At 41.1% G+C, this 23379-nt stretch overlaps 1 protein-coding gene across 1 annotated transcript; it reads right to left on the reverse strand.

Annotated features, from left to right (window-relative positions):
• Positions 1-51: 51 nt before the first annotated feature.
• Positions 52-23371, reverse strand: abcb7 (ATP-binding cassette, sub-family B (MDR/TAP), member 7). Its single transcript, XM_018675694.2, has 16 exons — positions 23222-23371; positions 21305-21388; positions 21144-21221; positions 19692-19811; positions 15928-16060; positions 13824-14092; positions 13033-13121; positions 12746-12833; positions 9498-9672; positions 8870-9027; positions 6637-6800; positions 6352-6481; positions 5737-5908; positions 3858-3961; positions 2963-3070; positions 52-1550 (listed from the first exon to the last, which is right to left on the reverse strand). Exons 1-16 carry the CDS (start codon positions 23369-23371, stop codon positions 1332-1334), a joined length of 2241 nt encoding a protein of 746 aa, XP_018531210.1. The 3' UTR covers positions 52-1331.
• Positions 23372-23379: the final 8 nt, after the last annotated feature.

The following is a 23379-nucleotide window of genomic DNA, read 5'->3' on the forward strand; positions in this document are numbered from 1 at the left end:
AGGTATTGTTTAATCGCCCAACCCTGATCAGATCAACAGCGTCTAGAAACCTTGTTATTTAGACAAAAGCCAACATTTATTATTATTAATCTGTCTGCAGTGTACTCACACAGTCAACATAGACACAGGCTTTTTACATTGTGTGTGTATAGTACAAGACACTTGACTAATAATTTTTTTCATTGATAGATACAATACCATAGGTTCCTAACAAAATGTGCATATCACAGCCCAAACTGCCCTCAGAAAATGAGGACGCACATGTACTGTCAGTTTTTAAATATTAACATTTACATGTAACCTTCAGAATGAAGTCTTTGTGTTCTGATCATACAATCCAAAAAGCTGTCTCAGCACTGTTAAAATCTCAAACACAACTTTTCATTAGAAGAGGCCCATCAACCAAGGCTAAATGATATGACTGTGCAATGTTCCCAGAGGAGGCTTTCAAGTTGTCACCTCTTAATGTGGCTCCAATTGTGGTGAAAACCATTCATGATTTATTAGAGTTACCTCCCGTCATTGTCAGAGCGTTATATTTACATGAATGTGACTGTAACATACTGCCAATTCACCAGGGAGCTTCTTGTAGGAGACCCAGTTATCTGCTGAATTTGATATTTTTTTTTAACAATGTCATGGGCAATGTGCTTCATGACTGAATCCTACTCAGGTATAAGCTTTATGAAATCGTGTTATTCAAACGAACACTGCTTCAAAACAATCTTTGTAATTCTGCATCCTAACTGTGATCACCTAATATCAGAATATATTGCAATATGTACACATCCTTAATATAAAAAAGCAAACTATAGGTTCAATTTATTGGAAAATAATTTAAAAATGTGATCAATACAAATTTTGTGTCAACATCAAGGCATATGCAAGTCATTACGTGTACTCTCATCTGTTTCCAGTGCAATGGAAGATGTCAATAAACCTGATGTCAAAAATGAGGAGGAGGGGGGCAGCCATGTTGACTAACAGATGTCTTACACACACGTATGTGATATACAAGGTCTCTTATGCTTGGCTTCAGCTGAGGCAACTGGCATAGAAGCTCTATCTCTGGACACCAGCCAGTGCTAAACACACTTGTGCTCCCTGTTCTGCTCCTCCTCCTTCACTTTGGCAAGCGGTGGCCTTTATTCACATGAGGAGGAGGAGAGACGGTCACATGGGTGGAGGCTTGGCTGGAGTGGGAGTATGTAGTGGGGGTGGGAGGGTACACCCTACTCCTCCTCCCCTCCTTCCCCCAATACCGCACAGACCAGGGATTCCAGTGTAGGCCATCTGTGAGGAATGAAGAGACATGGAGGAAGCAGCCTCTCTCAACAGGAGCAGTTCCCACAGCCCTTCACACTGTTGAGGATCTCCTCTTGCAATTTTCTCCTCTCCTCCTCCTTCTGGGACAGGCGCTCAGGCGGAGGCTCCAGTGGGCTCTTGGTGTTGTTCAGGATTTTGCTGTTCTGGGTGTTCCACAGGTCCGCATACAAGCTGCCCGGGGTGCTGAGGAGGGTGTGGTGGTTGCCGCGCTCTGCCACTTTACCCTGGCAGACAGGAAGAGAATCAAGGGACAAAAAGAAACATAAATTAGCACAAGAATGGCCAAACACATGAAGTCAAAATGAAGGGGCCACGTACACAGAGTCCTATAGTTAGCATCTCTTCATAACAACACTGACCACACTCTCTGCAGAGAGTCAGTCCCCCACCACCCAGAATCCAGAATCCGCCTCCCCAACAACTGTTGCATTCCTCTCACAAAAAACACACAGCCTCGCAGACACACATGCACGACCACACACAACAAACACACAACCCTCCCACACAGTCGAACACAAATGAACGCACCCCCTTCCCCCACCTCCCAAGAGCATGCAGAGGTGTTGGCATCATCTTTAGTGCACCCGAGACGGGCACGTGACTGCTTCCGCTCGTTATTTTAATGAGCACCCCAGGCAGTCCTCTGCTGGTGACACCAGCAAACGCCATGGCGACATCACACGCAAACATGCCTCCTCGCCACGACCCTCTGATCCCTGCCATCTGACTCTGGAAACACGGAACAACACATGCTCACTCGCCGCAGTTCAAAGGAACCTCTTCTCATTTTATCCTATCTGACTCGAACACTGGTGGAAAATGTCACTTCACCTGTGTTACATTTCATATTAACTCCTACTCTCCACGTGATAACTGACTTCACTCTGTCTCTTTTGTGCTTTACTTTGTCTTCGAGCCCAACCCTTTGCATGCTGCAGCATTTTTCTCTTCACTTGGAGATTTCTCTCATGCACAACACAGTGATTATGCACCAAAAAGATTCTTTGTTTCCACATTAAAAAAAAAATCTTGTCTCCATGGCACCTCCAGCCTGACTTAAACACATCTGCCCAAAAACTGTAAAGACGAACCATTTGAATGGCAATCTCCGCTTAAAGACATGTTTAGTCCTGGATAAGGCCTCATCAGTGTCTGGGAAGCTGGCCCATACATTATTAGTCACCGAGACAAACAAGACACGCCATCTGACCAAAACAGCCAGTCGAGTCTGACTGCTTTAATGAGCCCTTATGGAGAAAATAATACATTCACTTCTACTAACAGTGTCCTGTTGTTGTTGAAGTTAATGAGAAAAGCTAAACAAAGCATGTTTTCATCACGCACGTTGAAGAAAGGTAACTGAAAATAAATGAGTGGCGAAAACAGAGGCTACACGCTAAATTCTTTTTGCTGGCAGATACAGTGCGCCGAGGGTCACGCAGAGTGCAGGTCATCATCTTTCCCTTCAATGCAAAATCGTCTAATTGGACTGGCAATTAACACAGCGAATGTTTATACTCAGACACTCTGAACGGTCATATAATTTGCTTTTATGAAACTGACATTACAACTATGTAATGAATGTTAATCGGGGAAGGTATGAGATCAAGTAAAAAACAAGTGGATGAGTTCTTACCTCATTGAGCACTATAATCTCGTCTGCGTCTACGATTGTGGAAAGCCTGTGGGCGATGAACACCGATGTCCTGTCCTTCACCATATCCTTCATTGAACTCAGGATGTTCTGGAAACATAAAGGGACAAATAAAACGATTGTCTCTGTTAACAAGAGTATCCCCTAATCCAAAAGAAAATAGTTGCCCTGGTTTGCAATAATTCTGGTCTGCAAAAATAACAAGAAAAAAAAGTGCATGAATGACAGGATATATATGAAATGTTCTCCCAAACTTTGAGTTGAAGAAGCAGCTAAGTCAACACAATGTTGCTCAGCAACATCCACCTTCATATGCCTTTCTTTCTAGTGTTTACATATGATAATTTAAAAACACCATCGTGATGAGAAGAAACACAAAATCTCAATTAACAACCAGCATCTACTGCCCCACTCTTTTTCTTGAAGTTCAGAGAGGACGTGCTGAACTTTCTCATTAAATGTAACATTTACAAAGACTGTGGAGTTTAAGCTGAGCTGGAGATTAAGTGGGAGAAAACAGTGGCAGGTGGCAAGGGAGAACATGGGGGTGGGTGTGTGTGTGTAGAGAGAGAGGGAGGGAGAGAGAGAGAGAGAGAAAGAGAGAGAAAGAGAGAGAGAGAGAGAGAGAGAGAGAGAGAGAGAGAGAGAGAGAGAGAGAGAGGGGTGTATGTCACAGCAGGTACGTGACGCAGAAGTGAGCTGAATTATTGTGTACCTACAGCAGGTGACTGAGTGGGTGTTTGTTCTGCTAAATGTGTATGCAGGCAGGGTGATGTGTCAACCTGTACGTGCACCAGAGAATGGGCATTTGTGGGTATAATATGAACGCATGCCTGTGACTGTCAGTGTGTACGTGTTCATGCACTGTCGGGCCCACCTCTTCTGTTATTGAGTCCAGGGAGGATGTTGCTTCGTCATACAGGAGGATGGGTGGATTCTTGAGTATTGCGCGGGCGATGGCGACACGTTGCTTCTCCCCTCCTGAACACAACAGACATCATCAATAAAAACAAAACCAGGGGAAAAACAAAACATTTGAAATATGTGAAGATACAGCAGGTCTCTATCTGGCCCCTCTCATCACATAATTACCTCAAACTGAGGTACCACTACCAATGCTACAGGCTTCAGACTGGTAAAACAGACTTTAATTTAATTGTGAGGAAAAATCAGCAGGATGCAAAGATTTCTCCCACTGTGTCTGACTCGGCCTTTATTACATATGAGCAGTGTGTGGCCTCTTGAAAGCAGGCGGCGTTCAGCAGATATGAATATTGCTGGCAGTGGAGAACAGCGATGAAGGAAGTTAGGAGCCTCACAGCCCAGACTGCCCCCCCTCCCCCTCTGAACACCCCCTCGTCTCACAAACTCACTGGCAGCTGTCACGTACGGCAGCAGTGAAATTAATGAGAAGTTAGTCATGTCTTTATTTTGTCCGTTCACTCACTCACTCAGTCGCTCCACATAAAGAAATCTGTGCTGCCAGTAATTGCGTCTTGAATGTTGAGTGAAAGTGCTCACACAGTGTGTGTTTACGTGGGCTAAATGAGTTGCGGAGTGATGCTAGGAGCCAAATACTACACAGTCTTGTGTTATCACCGCAGATCAAATGAGGATAAGTATAACTGTGAGGCAACAGGCCAAGTTCATACACTACACAGAGGAAAATGATGAAATAATGAAGGTGCCGCTAGAGATTAGTCCTAAGTCCCATCGTGAATTAATGTCATAGAAGAATGTCAAATTTAATTATTAAAGGAGCTTTAATCATTACCTACTTTTAGAAGACAACAGCTCATACTCACTGTTTTAAAAACAATTTCAAATGCCATATTTATGAAGAAACTGTAGCATAATTTAGAGTTTCGCAAAGTTAAATCTTCCAAGGCAGCATCTCATAGTCTCTCAGTTTATTATGCTGATGTTTCAGTCACAGTCCTTTCTCACAGCATACATCCTGTAAACTACCATTCCCAATACACAGTATATCAGCAGATGGAGGACAATCAAGATGGTGTGTGGCAGATTTAGGCTATTGTGCATTGTTTTATTCCTCTCAGCACATATAAAGAAATTACCAAGCGTGAAAGGTCTGCCTTCAGTCATTTAACTGTGCAAAACTGACACAATCAAATATAAAAACATTTTATACTTAATACCTCATGATCAATAATAATGTGAGGATATATTCTAACTATTTCTGCTTTCATAAGATAATGAGTGGGTCATAAAAAAAGGTAATTAGTTCAACAGTTATTCAGAGTATTTTTATCATTTTACCACAAAGCAACCTCTGAGATGAGAAAAATCTAATTAATCAGCTACTATTGTGACAAAGGATTAATTAATCACTGGTGATGACTTTTAAAAATAAATGTGCTGGTTTTGTATTTCCTTTATGACAGGAGAGCGATTGATTTTTGATTATTGTTTGGACAAAATACATAATTGGACCATGTCAAGTGGGGCTCTGGGTACATTTCTTTATAGAACCAATTATTAATTAATAAAATTCAGGACAATATCTAGACTATTACAATATAATATAAGCCTTCCCTCAATATATTTCACAGCTCTTCCTGAATTTCTGTGTTGGCTTTAAACTATTAGCAGCTAGTTACTGAGATAATGGCTGACTTTTTTCTCTTTTTTCCAGTTTAGTATACCACCCAGGGAAATACACAAAACACACAGTTCTTTCACTTGCTTGTGCAAAGAGACCATATTTAAACAGTAGTCATAACAGTGCAGCAAACCTGACAGCTTGAGGCCCCGCTCCCCAACCTGGGTGTCATAGCCATTGGGCATCCTGAGGATAGCATCATGGATGCCTGCTAGACGTGCCACTTGGTACACCTCCTTTGGTGTGGCGTTGATGTTCCCATACTGCACGTTGTAGAAGATGGTGTTGTGGAACAGAACGGCATCCTGACAACAACACAGTTAGATGAGAAAAAAATGAGGCTTCAGAGAATGTTTTTATTGCAGCAGAGACAGAAACAGAGGAAACTGCGGATACTAAGCCGAGGGTAGGAGGGAGAAAGAGAAAGAACGCAAATGACAAAAATACTGTTCATGTACCATCTGTTCAGATCAGCCTCTGAGCTCGCTGCAGTGAAAACCTAACTGAATTCAGTTTATTTCTAATGCTGTTGTTAACTATTAATGTTACATTGTTCTATGCTGCCCCCTTGTTGTATATAATTATCAATAATATCTCCCAAATACACATTTACTATTGACAAGACACATGTACATTTCAATTGTGGTGAATAAGCTACAGACATAGAAAAACAATCTATGTGGTGTTGATAAATTTACTTTTCATTGTTGTTTTTTAAATCATTTTAATGTGTTGGTGTGTCTCAGACCTGGGGTACGACGCCCAAAGCTTTCCTCAGGCTGTCAAGGCTGACGTCTCGGATATTCTGCCCCGCTATGTAGATGTTCCCCTGCTGAGGCTCATAGAAGCGGAACAACAGCCGCACAATGGTGCTCTTCCTGCAACCAGAGGTGGAACCAATCGTCAGCATCATTCTGTCTGTGAGCCATACCCCCACCCAGATACTGATAAGACTGACTACACATACAAATGAGATGAGGCACTCCTGGCTAAGGGTTTGACGGTCAGTGTGTTTCTATGAAATCCGACCTACCCTGACCCGCTGCCACCGACTATAGCCACCTTCTTCCCAGCAGGCACTTCGAAGGATACTCCGTTTAAGACTTTCTGGCCCTCCAAGTACTCAAAATACACGTCCTCGAAGCGGATGGTGGCCTCTTGTGGTGTGACAGCTAGTGGCGGGGCGAGATCCCTCTCCTAAAGCAAACCATCAGAGGGTTGAGAGACAGACGAAACGGAAACAGAGGAGATAGATACAGAACAGCCACTGGCAGAGAAGGCCCAGCATGATGCAACACTGCTCCAACACCTTGTAAAGAGGGATAATGCTGCAGCGCAGAGCCTACACAGACTGCATAAAGCAGAGACATTCACACCAAATTCAAGAGGTCGTTTCAAAAGGCCGTCTGAACCTTCACACACTGCCCTTCATGGTGACTGGAGGATCAATAGGCGTGAAAACTTTCGGTACGTACTGAGCTGAGCCACAGTGCTGAGATGCAGCCAAGGTCAGTGGTGAATAAAGCGTGTCCTTACCCTGAGAGTAAAAGCCTGTTCTGCTGTGTTTCTATGCTACCTAATAGCAACATAATCACCCACAATCCACCTCAGCCAATTAATACAAATAACTCACAGTCCATTAGTATAAACAGATGATAATTTCACACCCCCCACATGGGAAAAAAGCCAAAATCATTTCTTTTTATTTTGTGGAGCAATTTCAAGTGAGGGGGAGTTTTAAATTATTTTACATCTACATAATAGGCCAATGTGTTCAACAAAAAAAAATATAGCATTCAGACAGTAATGGCCTGCTGGGCAGTGCCATTCCACAGGGATTCACAATGGAGAGGAGTATTACTGATGACTGAAAAATAACTGGACAGATTCATTTCTCCTACTGTAATTACAGGCTGGAGACGGGAATGGCATTCACATTGTTAGGCAGCAGGCGCACATTTGCACTTAAGTGTGCTCTTCTGACGCAAGATGGGCTGCCGCGTTATAAAAAACAAAAGATGAAGGAAATGAAATGTCTCACAAAAACTGATAGCTGTTACACTGCAGAAACACCAGGCTTATATGTTTGAAGTCTGAACTATTTTAGCAGTTTTTAAATGGTTCAGTTACAGAGGAGGAACTAATTTAATATATTTGAATATGACTTAGAATTCACAATGTGAATGTATATATACACATTTCAGCACCACAACCACATGCTGTATAAAGGCTAATATATGTTACTAAAGCTGAAGTCTGTTAACATATTAATTAATTGGCATCTGTTTATTTTTCAAGATAAATGTTAGTTTCGGCTTCTAAATATGTATGGATTATCTCTCTTTGTCATATATGACAGTAAATTGTATATTGTAGGTTCTGGACTCCTTCTGGGTGTGTAACCCAAGAAATTTGAATGTCACCTTGGGCTCAAGGAAACTGAGCCCAAGGAATTTTATAGACCCACTGATTAACTGTTTACCCTAGCTGGCACTGGAAAACATAAAGGGGGTGTTGAATAAAGCAGCACTGTGGGCAACAAACCACTCAAAAACATGTGGTGTTGACTGACAAAAATACTAATGAAACAGAGGCAAAAAGTGAGTGAGCTGATGATCTTCACCAAAATCACTGGCAGAACAACAACAAAAACCTCTCATATATCACCACAGTAGGGCTGATCCTCTCTTTCAGGTTGTAACCCTGTGGAAAACTACAGAACTAAAACAAGCTTGTGTTTTGTCATTTTGTAAAACCTCAATGAATTTAAAGATGAAGACAAAAAAAACTGTTATACTGTTACACACTGCACCAATTAAAATGGCCACTGATCAGACGTGGTTAATAAACACTCTGAATAAATCACTAAAAATTAGCCAATCTGCTGCAATTTGTCATAATATCCTAATACAGATCACACTAATGCAGCAAGTAATGCCATGCACTACAAGGAGAAAAAGATGAGGAAGCACCTGAGTCACATCAAGCATGTAATTACTAGGTTTGACTACAACCTATCATTTTTTACAGCAGATGTAGATAGGTTAGCCATGTCATGCAGCCAGAGGAATATCTCAGTGTTGTGTTAAAATCTTTTACCACTTGTGCAATTAAACACTGTGTGTTACTGTTAGAGAAAGGGTCTGGATAAAATGATTTATCCAGTTCTGTGCTTTATCTTTGCTTTAAATATTTAACTCTATACTAACTATTGTGTTCTTTTTTTGTTTGAGAAAGAAAAAAGAACACACAAACATACAAGTTACCTTGATCCTGGTGTCGACACTGAGCAGTGTGAAAAGAGTGTTCATGTCTATGAGGGCCTGCCTGGTCTCTCTGTAGACTGTACCCAGGAAGTTGAGAGGGAGGGAGAGCTGGAAGAGCAGGCCGTTCACCATCACCAGGTCTCCCACGGTCATCGTACCTACGTGACAGACAGCGACAGAATGACTCAAAGAGATGCACATAATCTAGCTCCATTGTATCGTGTATGCATCTTTGGATAAATGATCTAAAAAAAATAACTTGCCAACAATTTCTTCTTTCACGTTAAGAAAGCAGACAAAGCATGTTACAGTCTGAATCTATCTCTACCCCCTGTGATTTCATTTTCTGCATCAAGGCTATTTTATTTCCTATTCATGCCACTTTTTCATGCTTTGTGTTCTTTGTTCTCATTTGTTTTTTTAAGCTTTCTACTTTCCAAATGCACAATTTTTCCCCTTTGGGCTGCCGGCATGAAGAGGTAAATTCAGGTCAGGTGATGTGTCACACTTGGATGCTATCAAATTTTTCACAGTTTACAGATCTTGATAGAATGGCTTTTCCCTGATTTGGAGAACACCCCACCCCACACACACACATACACCCACACTCTCACACACACACACTCACCTGCTGTAATGCCCTTGCTGGCCAGCAACATCATGGCAGTGAGGCCGACACTGAAGATGGCACTCTGGCCAAAGTTGAGCATGGCGAGCGTGGATGTGGTTTTTAAAGAGGATGACTCATAAATCTTCAGGAAACCATCATACCTTTCAGCTTCATACTTCTCATTGTTGAAGTACTGCAGCAGAGATGAGAAACATGAAGAGAGGGAGGAGAGAAGGGAGCACAGGTCACAGAGACAGTGAAAGGATTTACAAAAGGAAAGAAAGTGTAAGTTGAGAGAAAAAGAGGGAGAGACACAAAATATGGTTAGGGTTAAAGGTTAAGGAAGCATGGAGAGTAGTGTCAGGCAGATGGACACTTTAGCACAGCCTGCCTCAAGGCTGCATTTGTTCTCAGTGACCGCTCTGGGCGTAGTCTGGGTCTCAGTTGGCCTCTAAAGCACTTTTTCATGTCTCTGTATCTTCATCTCCTCCCCACTGATCTTAAAGGACATGGAGGGCGATAGAACAAAATCCAAAGGCTGCTTTGCTGAGCAGGCTGTAGATCTGAAGCTCTGGCAGAGGATAGTGCTTATGGCAAAAGAAAAGTTTACAGAATATCAGGCAGTTATAATTCTAAGTAAAGCCTAAACAACACTTGACAGTTAAACAAAAATCACTGGATCTGTAGCAGCAGATATAGACACCTAACAACAGAGCACAGATAGCTCTCCTAAGTGTTACGCCACACAAGAAGCACTAAGACATACAGCTATCATTTAGAGGGAAAAAAGCCTCATGAATCAGCCACAAGCACATCTCTTAAATTCTGCACATAAAACCACAGCATAATCACAACAACGACCCTCCTCAACTCTGCTGCCAATTACCTAATATTGCTGTTTGTTTAGTTTGCACTATTGTTTCTCTGCTCTGGTTAAGTGGGCGATTTGCTTCTCTGGCTGACGGCAGTGGTGCTGTGCCGCTACCGCCTTGCTATTGATTTGCATATAGGGAAATGCAGGGAATCAGAGAGAGAGAGGGAAGAAAAGTAGGCACACAGAGGACAAACCAAAGCAGCGCCAGGCACCGTGTTCAGGTTCTCATCCAGCCCTTTGTGAAAGTGGAACGGATTTCTGAGTGGGCGGAGATCTAATTACATATGCACACTCACAGCTCAGAGTGATGCTAAATCCGGCCGCATTGACACAGATGACACAAAATAACACAGAACAAAACGTTAAGAAAAACAGGACGCAAAATAATACAGCAAAGAAAATAACATGGGTACCAAAATATATCTGGAGCAGCCAACAAAGCAGCCGAAACTGGATGCTGATTATGTTTGTATGTGTTCCATGCACAATGAGGTTACTTAGAAAGACACTTAAAACAGCAAAAGATGAAGATTTAGGATAAACAAATCACTGAGAGAAGTGTAAGGCAGTGTTTACATTCACGTCAGTCATGTGTCTATGAGAGCAAACTCAACCATAAACCACCCTCTGCAGACATTTCTATTCAAAATAAAGCCTCCAGTGGAAGATACTTTCAGTCCAAAACTATTATCAATCACAATTTGGGTCATTGACTAAACCAGAGTGTCTGGTGATAAATGTCTTATTGTGTGTAGAAACTGGAATGACATTTACAAAAAAGGCTTCTACTTCTACAAGAGTAGGAGAGAAAATTGGTGAGAGAGAGGGAGAGAGAAATGAACAAAGTAAAAACCCCAAGAAATTGTGTATTTTGTCAAATGTGTGTGAATGGGTCAGCACAGAGCCGAAATAATTAGTCAATTAAATAATGAAAACTGAAAATTAATCAGCAGCTGTTTTTATAATCTTCATTTTTCAAACAAAAATGCCAAATAACACTTAATTCCATCTTCCATCAGTTGTGATGCTTTTCTGTCTTAGGTGATAGTAAACTGAATAGCTTTAGGTTTTAAGTGCTAGTTGACAAAACAAGCTATTTGAAGACATCACCATGGGCTGTTAGTAATTTGTGAGGGTTTTTTTGAGTATTTTCTTACATTTCAGATCAAATAGTTGCTTAAATGAAAATGATGATTAGTTGCAGCCCTAGAGTCAGAATTATTATCAATGCATAATCTCAATGTTAATAACATACAATATTAACTCAAGTATCACTTAGTAAAAGACTCCTGTCCATCAATTTGAGTCAAATATATTTTTAGGATTTGATTAGAAAATATTTTTCTTAAATGTCCAAGATCTCTCAGACTCACTCATTTTGCAAACATGAAGTTGGTGACACCTGTTTAGACGTAAGAACAGTGAACCACTATATGTCAATGAGAATTTAATTGCACAATTATACAGAGGTTACTCTGTATTACTGGCCAGCCTTAGCTTGTTTCTGATCAGTGTGTTAATTCTAAGAGCAACAATGTGACTGAATTAACCCAGCATACACATCATGTTGGCTTCGTTGTTCACCCTTGTTCAGACAAGTGAAATAGAAGCATAATATATATATATATATATATATATATACACTACTCACAATAAGTTAGGGATATTGTAGGAGAATCAGTGGATGTCATACATACACTTCAGAGATTTTTGGGATAGGGACACAATTGTATTGGGGTGATAGACACACCTCATTTTGTGTTTTCCACGTAATGGTCTCACTGTGTACAGTGTGCCTTGCATATTGGGGCACTCATGTAAATAACAATATCCCTAACTTATTGTGAGTAGTGTATATATAGTAAACTCCATGACCATACTACCAACCTTTGTATGTGGGCCTACATTGGTGTAAGGGGGAATACAATAAACCATCTTTAAGTTAACCAATAGCAGAGCTTGGCTGTGACGTTCTGCCTTTTCAGCCATAAATTTCACTCCTCTCACTCACAGAGATATTTAAAATCGACTTTAAAGTTTAACTTGTCCTTGCTTTGACATAGTTTGCCTGTGAAAGTGTTGGGAGTCAGACAAAGAGACAGTGAGAGCCGGAGGGGGAGAGAGAGAGAGAGAGCGCTTTTCTTTGATTAAAAGGAAAATTCTGACAGTGGCAATCACGCCAGTGAAACACTATTATCACAGACGAGTAAATATTTGTTCATGTCAATGTGTCTGGCTTAAGTGAATGGAAGAAAAAGGCTAGGGAGGAGGAGAAATAAAGGGAAGGACTGATGAAGGGAAGAGGGGTGGGGATGAGGAGGAGCTGAAAGAAGGGTGTATGGCAGGTATGTGAATGTGTGTGTGCCTGTACATGTGGGGGGTTGGATCTCACCTTAACGGTCTCATAGTTAAGAAGGGAGTCAATAGCTGCATTGCCTGCCTCGTTGTCTGCTTTGTTCATTTCTATCCGGAAACGAGTCCTGCGTGCAGAGACACATGCACAATGATGTAAGAACTTACTGAGATATATATTTCAGTGTGTGGACATTGTTACTGTCAGCACAGACAGTCCAGAACTATCTATTGAATCTTGGTAAAAGGGTTAACAAATATAAGCAATAAAACAACCAACTGAATTACAGACAGACACAGAAAAAGTACAAACATCCTCATTGTTACCTCCACTGAGTGACGAGAATGGTGAAAAGGGTGTATGCTGATAAGGTACCCAAGGCCACTGCTGCAAACTGTCCACCACACTTGTAATACTGCAGAAGAGAAAAGCATATTTAAGACAAAGCATCTTTTACAAGCTGTGACTCAACGGCTCTGCAATATAAAAATCGAGCGGCCGCATCAGACCATCGGGCTCCGACACTGGGCTCCATCGGGCTCCGACACAAGGTATTTCGAGAGCGCACTGTTTTTGACCATTCCACTATGAAATTGAGTGTTACAAATGGAGGGGAAACTACAAGAAGTAATTGTGCTAATGCTTTAGCTATTTGGGCAATGGAGTCTGCCCTCATTACAGACAAGCTGACATTATGGTCCAGAGTGGAATAATAGCAGGAAGCTATAGATGAGCCGTTCTTTCAGCGCTGGCCAAGGAGGGGGGCATCTGTTCAGGGCATACTCTGCAGGAGGACATTAAGCTGCTACAAAGCTTTGGGATTCATCATTGACACTAATGGGCTCTGTGTTGCCACCAAAAGTTCATGGGGATTCATATTTCGAATTAGAATGTAAATGAGACAATATCCCTGAAATTAATTTCCGGACAATCTGCTTTGAAGAGTGTCAAGGTGATGGAAAGTCCTGAGCTAACATTAAGGAAAGAAACGGTAACAGCAACAAGAAATAAGAGCCAGAAAACCATAAGCATCGTCTCTGGTAGTATCCTACAATAACTTACAGGCCAGAGCTAATGACGACCATCATTAGTGTGTTGATTTCACACTACAACTCACCAAAATGGCACTGACGAGGCCCATCTCGAACACCGTGGGTCCTAGATTGAAGACAAGCGCGCTGAGGACGAAGGAGATACCCCGTGTGCCACGGTCGATGGCCTTGGACAGTGCTCCTGTCTGCCGGCTGAGATGGAAACCCAGGTCCAGATTGTGCAAGTGGAGGAAGACGTTCTTGGCGATGCGTCGGATGGAGCTCTGGGCTACCTTGCCGAACACGGTGTTCCTCAGCTCGTTGAAGAGGGCCGCGCAAGCCCGCGACACACCATCTGGGATAGCGGAGGAGACAGAGAGTTTAGCAAACCTGCTGTGAAAAGCAGGGGAGGTTCAAACTGTGGGGCTGGGTGCTATCTAGTGAGAATCTGTCCCCATCCTAAACTGTCAGTGTTGTTATGAGGCAGCAAAACAAGAATCTGACCCATACCTTTCCTATCCTGTAAGATGTAACACAGCATATCGAGACAGTTAGGACTAGACAGGGCTGAGGTTTGTCACCTGCTCTAAAGTGAAGGCTTGTATAAGGTGGCGGAGCCAGTTTTTCCACATCATCTCTGGTCTGCAGTGCTACAGCAGCAGCCTCCCCAAGCCTCTGTAATTACAGAGCAGGATGCTGTCTGAAGCCTCACTACTATGGCAGGCCAGCACACTGCAGACTGAGGGAAGAGAGGGTATCTGAGTATACACAAGTGTGTTGAGTGTGTATGTGTGTGTGCGGCAGAGAGCGGGCTACATATTTGAGCAGAATACTAGAAGAGGGGGAGGAGGTTTTAATAAGGGTACCATGGAAAGATGTGACTATGAGTTGTCAATGAATGGGCTTAATTTCACCACTGTCTGAGTCTAGACTTTCTCTGGCTTATCTATGATGAGGGTGGATGCAAGCAGCATAGTCTTTCTTTAAGGTTGGTTTATTATTGCAATATTTAAGTTTTTAAAAGGATCTACATGAGAGTCACACCAGTCTAATCTAATCTAATCTAATCCAGGAAATGCCTCTTATTTGATTCCTTACATTTCTCATAAACTGTTGTACAAGCAGATGGCTAGCATGACTGTCACAAATGAATATTAGCCTTCTGTTTGAATGACACATGGCCTTCCTGTGGTGATTTCGCTGAGCTGTGTGAATACATGACTTGTCTGCTAAGACCAAAGTCAGGGTAATAACCGCTCTGTCTGCCGGTCTTCATGGGGCTGTAATGTGGCGTTAAATAGGAATGCTCATCTAATGAACAATGTGTCCACATCTGACAAGGTAGGATGAGCACTGCACAACCTTTTCAGCCAAATTACACCCGTCACGGCAAGGCTCAAAGTAGCAGACCCCAGGTGTCACAAAGAAGGAACCAAAAAAAAAAAAAAAATCCTTTCTTTAAGAGCATCCCCTTCATTCTTCCTCGTCATCCTAATTCGTATCTGCAGTCCTGTTCATGTGCTGTGCTCATTCAACAGGCAGCATTAGCGTGCAAAACCTAAGTGGGCTCATTAAAATGAGTAGCTACAGGGCTAAGTGTACATTGCATCCTAGCTGATCTCACTCAAGGCCAGACTGACTTGCAGTGGGTGGCAGGTTCACAATATTTATTTATTTACTTTTGCTTTTCATCACCAGCCAGCTCAAAGAAAAAAAAAACACTAATCAGGAGGCAACTTCACATTGCTAACCTTACCTAACTTCTCTTGCATTCACTGGGACCATTTAGACAAAGAGGAGAAAAAAGGGAGTCACTCTCAAGAGATGAAGTTAAAGAAACATCCTTGGCCTCTGTGTAACACTAAAAAATATCAAACAATTTTCAAAGGACGTCAGCAATTTTTTCCCCACTGCTTTGGAAATGTATCCAGCTCTGTTTGCCTTGGGAGCACACAGGTATCATACTGAAAAGTCGTCAGCACTCGCGAGAGGGATGTGTGGATTAATAGAAGTGAACCCAGACGCAGAGCAGAGCATATAATGTAAATAATGTGAGGGGGAGGCAGAGGTTTGTGGAGAAGGCATTGATATGAATGTGTTGGGAAAGGTCATCCTGTAGATAATAGGCAGTCCCACAGTCCCTTCTGATGAGTGCGGCACCTGCCAGTGCAATACAAGTCTGGGACTCACAGCCAATCAGCACGGTCGTTGCCATGGTAGCCACAGTGCTTGGCGCGTCATTCAGGTTCAGCATGTGTCCCGACATCTGGTTAAGCTCGTCCACTGCATACTTAAACATGAAGGGCACCACCACATTGGTGATCTGGGAAGGCAGAGAGGTAGGGAGGAAACATTCAGAGAGGAGGAGAAAAAAAGAGAGGGGAAATAGTTTCAAATAGCCTATTAGACAGACATATGCTCAATATAGTCCAGTGCCATTTTTTCTAATCCTCAGTTGTAACTCTTCATAGTGTCTATGCATGTGCACCCCGCGTGCTTTGAAAGATGGATTCCCACTGTTATTGGGCAGTAAATTCTACATAACCTATTTGGGTACGTTCAAGGATATGTATGAATGTATGTATGGTATGCTGTGTGAGTGTGTATTCTTCTTGACTGGCTGTGCTGGTGCTGGTGCTTTCTGCTAATGGAATTGAAATGGTTATTAGGGCTAATTAAAAGCACAGGGACAGCTGTGTGACTCAGGCGAGGCAGTCCACAGCGCATTAGGACGGCCAGAGAACACAGCAGCACACAGCAAAGCATTTTCATTTGAAACCCATTTCATTTGAACCTCTCAACCCCTAGCACAGGGGAGGGCTTTTCTTTTTCTTTTTCTTTTTTTTTTTACTTTTCTTTTTGTTCCTTTACCCCTGTCAAATTCTGCATGATATAATTCTGATAAAATAATAGTAACAACAATTATGTAAAAACAGAGTTTAAAAAAAAAACTCAACCCAGCTGATATAAAAGGACACCTAATAATGTACCATTTACACTGCAAAAGCTACATCTCCAGGGATCTCGCTTTATACACATGGGTATTATATTCAGACAATAGAAGTCCTCTGAGTCCCTCAAGGAAAAACAATATCTGCCACTTTGCTACCAAGACAACAGAACATGACATAAAAATAGCCTGAGCCTATTATTACAGGGCCAAAACATGTCCTCAATTTTACCACTAATACATGATAAGGTTGGATGTGCTCTTTTAATCCATTAATGGCCAACACTGGAGATTAAATCGACACCATGTCAATCTGTACCTAGCGATATGTCACCTCATAATAGAGATATTGTGTCAAGTAGTGGAGGACGAGGCTTCAGGCTATCAGGAATTAGCTTATAGCATGACACACAGACTGGCACACAGACAGAGAGGGCTTCATTTGAGGCCAACAAAAACAAGAGCTTCTATATAATCAGTTATTTGGAATGAAAATGTCACTGATAATGTGGAGTGTGCAGGGGTGATGCAGTGTAACCACATAATTATTCAGCTGATTTAGAAATTGCCTCCACACTGCTGGTGGTTTCAGTTCAAACAGACAAACTGGAGAAATCGAGGCTAACCCCAGCCAAGCAGGAAAATAGTAGAAGATTGGCCTGTGTGTGTGTGTTCTCTCCTCCTTAACATACACTAGAGGGAGCCGTGCTGAGCGGCAGCAGGACATGCTTATTTAGGAGCTGTGAATTTGTGATTGTTTTCCAGGGTGTAAATTAGAAACCATCAACAAAGGAAGAGGAAATACATCATGCACTGATTGATGCTTGCAATTAATCTTTTTTCTTTTTTTTTTTTTACAAATAATAATATCTGTTTTAAATGCACAGGGTTTCTAACACAGGTTATTTACACAGTATAATCATGGTGAGCACTCATGCTACTACAGAAATGGGGGTCAGAGCTGAGAAGTTATTTAACAAGGATGTAATGTTCCCTTACAAATATTTCATCTACATGCACCAATACTTAATCGATTGAAAATTTTTCGACTTAATTAAAATTCTACTAAACTGCACTGAGTCTGAGTCTTATACTTCATTAGACATACTACATCATAGGTAATTTTCAAAATTATCAACCTTCTCAACATCAACAAGCTGACGTAATCGATTTGTTAATGTTCTCAAAACATTTTGTATTTGTTATCATTGCTTTGTATTCTTTTTGTCCAGAGGGCATGGAGGGGAGGGCTGATGTTGTCAGTGGGGTTTAAGGAATGATATGATGTAGTCTTTGTTGCACTGTTTTTATTTATTATTGTAATTCCTTCTTTTTTTCCCCAGTTGTTTTAAAATACATATGAAAATACATTTTAAATGAAATACAGACAATGGCTGAGCAGTCTTTTAGGTGATTCCTAACCTACCTGAATAAATCAGCAGAGGACATAGAAGAAGTAATTGATATTCAATTGAAGAATTTTTTAGAGTCATTTTTCAGTGTTTACATTTTTCATGCTTACAAATGAGATAAATGTGTTAAAAACATAGGTCAACTTCTAGTTAGGAATTAGCCAGATGCCTGATGTGAGTGGTAGATATCAGAGATGTACAAATCCACCTTTTTTATTTTTATAAATGTCACGGTTTGCTCTTTGTCCTCCGGGGTTAATTTTCCAACAACATACTGTGGGTCATGAATGCAATTCTGTGTGAGCAGCCAACTCTCAGCTGTTGGACTTCAGAGCATCTCACCAGAGCGCTAACACCCCACATGACCAGGCTTTTCATATCAACCCTTTCTTCCAACAGCAGTGCCAAACTAAAGTGACGTGCCACTGACAAATAATGAAACCAGACATGGTGTTTTCCTATGTTAGCAGTGCGCCACTTTGGTGTGAAACAGGTTTTAAGGAAACCAGAGAGATGCCTTCTCTTAAAGCACGAGTTGGCGTTTAGGGAACTTGTTACGTCTCCTCAAGCTTCTTGTTTAAGGGACAGTATGAACTTAAGAGACTTGAGAGACATTTGACATTTCAAAAAGTTGTAAGGTTGTGGGTTCAATTGAAATCATCTTAGCAGCCAATTACATGATTTAGTATTCTTGTTAGGTCTGAGGGTATTGTTTCTTTACCACCCTGATTGCATCTGTCTTACCAGAGAAAAAAATACTGATCAGCTTTTCCAGTTTCCATTTCTCTCTCATACAAGACTTTTTGGAAACAGGATGCTAAAAGGACTCTAAAACTGCAGTACTGGATGATGAGTGAAGACTGAAGAGGATGTTATTCAAGTTACCATTGAGCTAGAGATAATAGCAGCACTGTCTACAATCACTTCACATGTAGGATGAGTCCACTAACAACACTATCAAAACCATTAGGAGCATCATCAGTGATATAAACACAAAGATGTGAGTAGTATTTGTTTGTGTCTTAAAGGACAATACCAGCATTTTGGGTGGTGAGGGTGTGATTTTCTTCTGCCTTTTGTACTATTTTCAATAATAGTGATCATGTTGTGGGATACAGTATTTGCTGTTTCTCTCTTGTCTTAGCTGCTAAATATTTTTCGTTAAACTCTATTTAGATATTATGATGTACTTTTAATAAAAATGAAAGAGGAGAATTTAAGGCCAAACTATGCAACAACAAGCCTTTAATTGAGTATATCTTGCAAAAGCATCTTGCTTCAGTCTTTCAGCTTAACAGAGTTGAGTGAATGGCTTCTGATGTATTCAGGGAGAGCACTAGCTACAGTTAAAGTAGTAAAGTTTTATTTAAAGGTGGAAGAAACCAACAAGGCAGAAAGCAAAAGTAAGACTCGGTGTTTCCAAAGATAAAGATGACACAGGGACTAAAGTCTCAATGTTAAGTGGCTGGACTTTGAATAAAAATATCCTCAGTTGTGGGGTAATTATAAACAATACTGCTTTGTGTTGATCAAACAGACTGAATCTGCTTAACATGACAAAAAAATAACAAAAATGCTGAACATAAACGTACCTTGGCTCCAGCGAGCAGACCCAGAGAAATTGCAACACGAGCCCGCAGGTCTGGTCTGTCCTTTGGCCACACATAAGACAGCATTGCAGACAGGATCTTGGCTGAATTCACCTCCTTCAGCTGAGGAGAAGTAAACAAAAGATGATAGTACTTCTAATTTGATTAAAATCAATCTGTTTTATAAAGATCAGAGGCAGGTAATGGTATTACTGTAATGTTTACTTTCTAACCTATCTTATGTTTGCTAATTTTGGCGAACTAACTTGTATTTTGCATTCAGCCTGGCAATCACAATGACCTAAAGATGGATCTCTGAACAGACACATGGAACATAAAATGTCAGTGGGATTCCCTTGGGACATCTGGGAGACGCTACAACAGCAGAGACTCCAGGTGGACCTGGGGATCCAGCCTGACACTACAAGTCCTAGGAGACACCTGGGCTGTCATCCCAGCTGAGGTTGGGAGCCCACTGGTGCCAACATGGCTGTTTACCCACACTCCACCACACACCTGCCACAGGGACTCTGGATCTCAGGCCAAAGAATATGCAGTAATTCCTCTAATCCACTCAATATGGTGGCACCATGTTACGGCGCTGCTGTATGGCAGCGCCCCCAAGCAAATTACAGTGAAGCTGTGCTCCAACACCTGCCTTTCATCAAATACAATCAAGCTATAGGTGTCACTGAGAAGAAAGGAGTAACATTAACAGCTGAATGGACTACTAAAGGTTTCTGGACCACATGTGGAGAAGACCAATGTATAATAAAAGTCTGTTAGTCTAACTTCATTACTGATATAAATAGTGAAAGCGTGGCGCAGCTTTCAGAGTTAATTTATTTCATACTGTAAAGACTTGGAAATGCCTTTGTCATACTAAATTGAAGCCACTGTATACACTAAAGATGTATGCTAAAGAAATTTTATACCGCTAACAGATAGTTTTGGTACTGCCAATGTCTCTTTTGTTTAAAGAAAAAAAAAAGAAGAAGAAAACTTGTGCACATTTGAAGACAAAAAATGTTCACAATTGTGCAATTCAGTGATTAGTCAAAGGTTTTTCAAACTTCTGTCTTCACACAGTCATGTGAGTTTGAGTAAGGAATACATTTGTATAGAGTTTGAAGAGTATAAAGAGAGAAATTAGAATGCATTTAAAATCTGCACATCAGTACAAAATGAACCCCAGTTGGCATCCCGAACCCAAGGCTGAAAAGCACTGTATCGCTAAACATGGATATCAGTACAGACACCACTTTTAACTTTGGTAACTTGGGAGTGATATTTTTCAGTATTTTTGAAATTCTTTGATGAATCAATACTGAAAATAATCATTGGTTACTGCCTCAGTCTCACTGCATTAATTTCAGTTCATTTATTTTGTGTGCATGTGCAAAACTGTTCCTTAAAAATAGAAGCACAACACACAGAAGAGGGTACTGCACTCACCACATTTTTTGGATCTGCGCTTAGCCCCCCTCCCGCATGTCCGTGCCAACATGTTCGTTTGTCTGTCACCTGCAAATGCTGTGGAAACAACATACGCTGTTATTCTAGGCTGGATTTTGACAACAGACACTGATTTACAATTACTTCTCACAAATACTTACTTTTGCTGCCTCCAAAATCCGACGATGGTTATCGCCCCTGTTTGTACTCCATGTAGCTGTTCGTAAGTGTGGAGGGGAACTCAGCTGAAACACAGAAGATAACTCATTTGAATCATTTTTATGGATGTTTTCACTTTCAGTTTCAGTTTTCTGAAACTGAACCTACCTTAAAAAACCAGAGCTGATGAATAATCAACAAAAAGTTAAAATAAACTAGAAATACATTTCATTCCACTGTAAGCAAACTAAACATTTTCTTCCCTGTGTGTTTACAACTAAATCTTCACATTTTTAAGTCACCAAAGTCAGAGTTCAAAGGTTGGGGACATACTGAACAAACAGAGGAGAAGCTGATTAATAGCTGCCCCCCCCCCCATTTTCATTTTCATTTTCATTTTCATTTTGAGCAACATGAAATCAGAGGAGGCAAAACAAGGTCATCACAACATTTCAGGGCGTGTGACACCATGTTCAGAAATCATTTCATAAGTTGTATACTACGTTTTGTAAGCCTATGAAAGAAACTCAATTGGAGCACAGTCACTGTTTATGTAGGATGAAAACTACTAACACGCCTACAGAGGCTGTGTGCTTGATAATGCAAGATACGTTGTGGGTGGTTCAAGATAAGCATTCTGAACTTATACTTAACATGTGCTGTTTCCACTTTTATACGGAAACACCTAACACAGAATGAGTTGGCTAACAGTGGATACTCTTATCTCCTTGAAGAAACTAGATCCATGCAGACCTCTTATCTGTGATGACACAGCACATCATGTAAACAAATACTGTACACACAGTGCACTAGTTGGCTGAGTTTACATCACACAAACTCAAACTGAGCTTAAAATCAATGGCTGAAACTAACAAAATTTTCAATATTATTATTTTGTTTTATTATTTAAGCATTTGGATTATGAAAGGTCAAAAAATGCCACAGCTTCATATCAACACCACATTTGCTTGAGAAATGACTGAAATGGTTTATCAGTTATCACAGTGGTTGTGGATTATTTTTCTGTCAATCGACTCAACTGTTTCAGCTTAACTAATGTGTAATTAGGGTCACTGTTATTCTCTAGATAAAATACACTGAGTTGCCAGTTTAGTGGATACATCTAGCTGAAACTAATGCGGTGGCCTAACTGGTTTCAGAAAAAAACACTGAATACAGCAAAACACTTCAATGGCCCACCAAAAACTACAGCCTTCAAAATGACCATATGGTAAATCAATAAAATCTGAACATTTTACTCTTCATGAAGTCAGGATTTGTGGCAGGGCTATTACATGTGGCTACATTAGTTTGAGCTAGATGTACCAAATAAACTGGAGACTGGGTGTCTGTTGAAAAGTATATTTGTCAAGTAATCAATAACAGACTGTGAACACGTGAGGACAGTTATATCAGCAGTAACGTAGGGTCCTCTGTGGTAGACACAGCCAGTCTCTTATCTAACACTTACCGACTCCAGTCACTTACAACACGTGACTCAGACCACTGACAGGCTATAGCTTTAACATGGTAAATAGTGACTTGTGCTAGAATATCCTTTCACATAACAAACAGTCAAATGTAAAGGATATAAAGAAGGCCCTGTTCTGTCCACTCACCGTGATATTAAATGAGATAAAAACAATGTCACCACAGATAACGCAACTAGTTAATGTTGTAGCCAGTTAGCTGGCTGTCGTTCAACGCAGCTAACTTGACTAACATTATACTTCCATGACATCGACCACTCGTGTTCACAAACGAGAAACGACGACCAAATTACCACATCTAACTTCCCTGAAAGTTAGTTAGAAACACTTTTAATCCTCTTGTCCTTGCGTTGGTGTGACAGACTGTCGCACCAAAAACACCGTGTCCTCTCCCAACAAAACGCCCGCCCCTCAAGAGTCCTCACTCACCACATATGTAGTTTGTCGTTTATGGTCGATCCCGTTTTCATTGCGGCTGTTATTCCAAATGTGATATGAGCTCGTCTGTCGAAGGAGAAGCGCTAATTTTTGTCTTTGAAAGTGAAAGCCGCATTTCAGCGGTACCAACATGGGCGCCATGTTGACGA

The sequence above is a fragment of the Lates calcarifer genome, linkage group LG8 (genome assembly GCF_001640805.2).
Source record: "Lates calcarifer isolate ASB-BC8 linkage group LG8, TLL_Latcal_v3, whole genome shotgun sequence".
In the NCBI taxonomy this organism is placed as follows: domain Eukaryota; kingdom Metazoa; phylum Chordata; class Actinopteri; family Centropomidae; genus Lates; species Lates calcarifer.

What these genes read in the sequence shown, in the direction of transcription:
- abcb7 (XM_018675694.2), bottom strand. Translation starts at nt 23,371, where the DNA reads ATGGCGCCCATGTTGGTACCGCTGAAATGCGGCTTTCACTTTCAAAGA. An exon ending in TTAACTATGAGACCGTTAAG is followed by an intron (nt 9,673 to 12,745) that starts GTGAGATCCAAC and finishes TCTCTGCTGCAG; the next exon opens with TACTTCAACAATGAGAAGTA. An exon ending in CTTTGGGCGTCGTACCCCAG is followed by an intron (nt 5,909 to 6,351) that starts GTCTGAGACACA and finishes TGTTGTTGTCAG; the next exon opens with GATGCCGTTCTGTTCCACAA.